This window comes from Pygoscelis adeliae, unplaced genomic scaffold (assembly GCF_000699105.1).
Source record: "Pygoscelis adeliae isolate BGI_AS28 unplaced genomic scaffold, ASM69910v1 Scaffold122, whole genome shotgun sequence".
In the NCBI taxonomy this organism is placed as follows: domain Eukaryota; kingdom Metazoa; phylum Chordata; class Aves; order Sphenisciformes; family Spheniscidae; genus Pygoscelis; species Pygoscelis adeliae.
The window spans coordinates 3,039,072-3,042,076 of record NW_008824358.1 but is presented as its reverse complement, the minus strand read 5'-3'; the positions used below and the strand labels follow the sequence as shown (position 1 = coordinate 3,042,076).

General features: G+C 47.6%; 1 protein-coding gene across 1 annotated transcript in view; it reads right to left on the bottom strand.

Moving 5' to 3' along the window:
• The window catches only part of LRRN4 (leucine rich repeat neuronal 4), a 6,541-nt gene that overhangs the window by 3,356 nt on the left and 180 nt on the right, over positions 1 to 3,005 (bottom strand). Inside the window, exons 1-2 of the mRNA XM_009319580.1 lie at positions 2,489 to 3,005; positions 1,045 to 1,249 (exon numbers count right to left, since the gene is read on the bottom strand). The exon at positions 2,489 to 3,005 is cut by the window's right edge and continues 180 nt beyond it. Of these exons, the coding sequence (XP_009317855.1) occupies positions 1,045 to 1,249; positions 2,489 to 3,005 (722 nt within the window). The remainder of the gene's footprint in view (positions 1 to 1,044; positions 1,250 to 2,488) is intronic.

Sequence of the window (3,005 nt, the reverse complement as noted above, 5' to 3'; positions counted from 1 at the left end):
CCTCCCTGTAGTCTGAGTGCTCAGAAGATGCTCTCTTTTGTCCATGACTTTAACTGCTACTCCTTTGGTTTTTTTAAGTTTGGGTCATGATTTTTAGCACTTTGAACTGGTATTCCTGCAGGTATTGTAAAGTGCTGTGTAAATTCAGTGTGGCAATCTAGTGGGAGATGGAATCCGTTGGGTTTTTTTGCTTAAATGGGTGTATTTTCCTAAAACTGATTCCTAGAGCACAGCCAGTGCTCTAGTGTTTGTTTTCTGATATGCTTATAATCTGGGCCTATATTACAGAATTCCTTTAAGGTGCTCTCCAAATATTTTCCTTTATGCTGACTGTTCTGTGTGCAGTTTACCTACCCTTATTTTGATAAATCACCTTCAGACTTTTCTTTCCCTTAGTATTTCAAGAGGTGCGTGGCATACCAAGTAAATCACAGAGGTGTTACCTCTAGAATAAGGACTAAACCATTGCTTTTACTAATGCTGAACAAGGAACTGTATTAATGTCTCACGCTAAAAGTGGGAGGGACAGGATTTTTGACCGCTTCCAAGGTGCGGATTTTAGGAAACTGTCAGCATTCATCCTTTGTAGAGCAAGGAATCCTCAGTGACCCGCTTCTCCTCTGGTGAGACGTTGCCATTGTAGATGTTGGAAGCATGGGCTGTATTGCAAGTGGGCTTCAGTGGGTCTATGCCAATCTTAACAGCGCTAGATGAACTCATCCATTGGGCTGGGAGATAAGGCAGAAGAGCGGGAGCACGATGGATGCGATCTCAAGCAACCAGTAACTGTGCTGTGAGTCTCATGTCTCATGCCACCTCTTTGGGCTGTATCAGCTCTTCTGCTGTATCAGGTCTACATCACAGGCTTTACATGGCATATCTGAGTATAAGACAGCGTGTTTCTCCATAGCACGCAAGCCCATACCTCCTTCCTAAATATTTGATAACAAGCAAACTCTGCATAAAAATCAACTCCCAGGCACCATGGTGCTGCGTGGCAAAGGCAACGTTATGTGAGGAAGAACAAAAAAGAAAACAACTCACTTCTCAAACGAGAGATGGCTCAGATGAGGAGCACTGTCAAACATCTCTGTCCTCACGAAACCCAGAGAGTGGGAGTCTTGACAGTTCAGCTCTTGGAGACCAGGCATGGACTTGAAGAAGTCGGTATCGAGGCTTCTTAATCGTGACATCTTTGTCAGGTGAAGCGATCTGAGGTTGGGCAAATCTCTGGTCCACTCTGGTTGAACTGAAGCAGAAAAAAGATTTGTATCTGTTGCCTAAATAGAGCATTCCTGTGGATTTCTGCCTAGAAAAAAGTTTTGAGTTCATAGGGATATAACATATCTCTGTGGTCTTCTGCAGCTATTCTTCTTGGGAAAGAAATAGAACAAAAATCAATACAGCAGTGTATAAACACCCATGCAATCACATTTTTGTAATATTACCTGCAGGTCATGCTATCGTAGGGCAGAGGTAAAGAAGGGAAGATAGGAGGACGATAAAGCTGATAAGAGATATGGAATAGGTTTCCTATTAGGTGAGATTAAATGAACAAGGATTTCTCTGCTCAGAGAAGTGGTGGGTGGGGGGAGATTAGAGAGGTCTACAAAGTCCTGACTGGTGTGAGAAAGGCAAGTAACTTCTTGTTTCTCCTAGCGCAGGAAAAAGAGCTGAGAGGCATGAAACTGAAAGAATAGGCCTTATACAAAAGTGCCTTTCCGTCCCACGACTGAATTGTGTAACTCGCTACCACAAGAAGGATTAGGTAAATTCATGGAGGAAATTTGGTGGTGTATCTGTTAAATGTGGGTTGAGGTGAAACCTCTAGCTTGAGGAGTCCCTAAGGTCCTGGCTCTGCCCCAGGCTGAGAGCAGCTGAGCAAGGCATCTAACATCTGTCCGCTTCAGCACCTCAGTTATAAACTGAGGCTGGCAGGGGAGGCAGACAAAAGAAAAAAAAATCATGCTGTAAATTGCTCAGGGCAGGGATTGTCTCCCTGTGTGGAAGTATTTGGTTGGTTGCGGTCGACACAAAAAGCCTCTCTCTGTGCTACTTCAATACAGTTGTATAAAGCAGAGTGTAACTGTGGGGACAGACAAAGAAAGATTTCAGCAGTGTGTCTGGAAAGGGAAATGATTTTCCTCCTGCGTCTCCCAAAGCTAATCTCAGGGCTGACAGTGGAATTAGGACAGAGGTGGGGGACTACAGGGGGACAAATAGTCCTGTTTGGTGGTGTCCATTCTCTGCTCTTCCTTTGGGAGGGTGGTCTGCGGGAGGGTGGTCTGCGGGAGGGTTTCCCCCCAGCAGTTGCATCGCAGCTGGAGAGTGCATTGCACGCTTGGACCAGCGGTTTGCAGCTTTCAGCGTGGGGTGTTCCCCCTCCAGCCCGGGCTCGGCCAGGATGGGAGCCATCATCCCAGCAAGGCTTCTGCTCCCCCTGGCCTGACCAAGCCCCATGTTTACAGTGGGAAATCCAGAAACTTACTTTTCTCAAGAAAGGTCCCGCTCAGATCAAGCATGTCGATGTTGTTTCCAGGCCTGTTCGTGGCCTCGCTGGGAGATGTGCTGATGGCAAAAGCAGACTCCCTAATTCCTCTGCTGTCATCCTGCCCGAGCAGCGTTGCAGAGAGGTTCAGGAACTGTAGCTGAGGGTAACAGGAAAAAGCCAGCGGCTGGATTTCAATCAGTGGATTTCCAGCCAGGGACAACCACCTCAAGTTAGGCAGGGCAGAGCTGTGGCACGATGGCACCGACGACAGCTTATTAAAGCTTAAGTCCAGGGAGAGAAGACTGCTGAGGGCTTCAGATCCCCATCTAACTGCCTGGAGATGGTTCTGCCTCAGCGAGAGGACGCGCAGCCGTGGGAGGTTTGCTATCTCCGTGCCGTTCACCTCTTCTAAGAGGTTGTTGCTGAGATCCAAGGTCTCCAGGGCCTCCGGAAGGCAGACGGGGAAAGCTGTCGGGCTGCTGTTGGTCAGCTGCAGGGTGATCCGGTCCTGTTC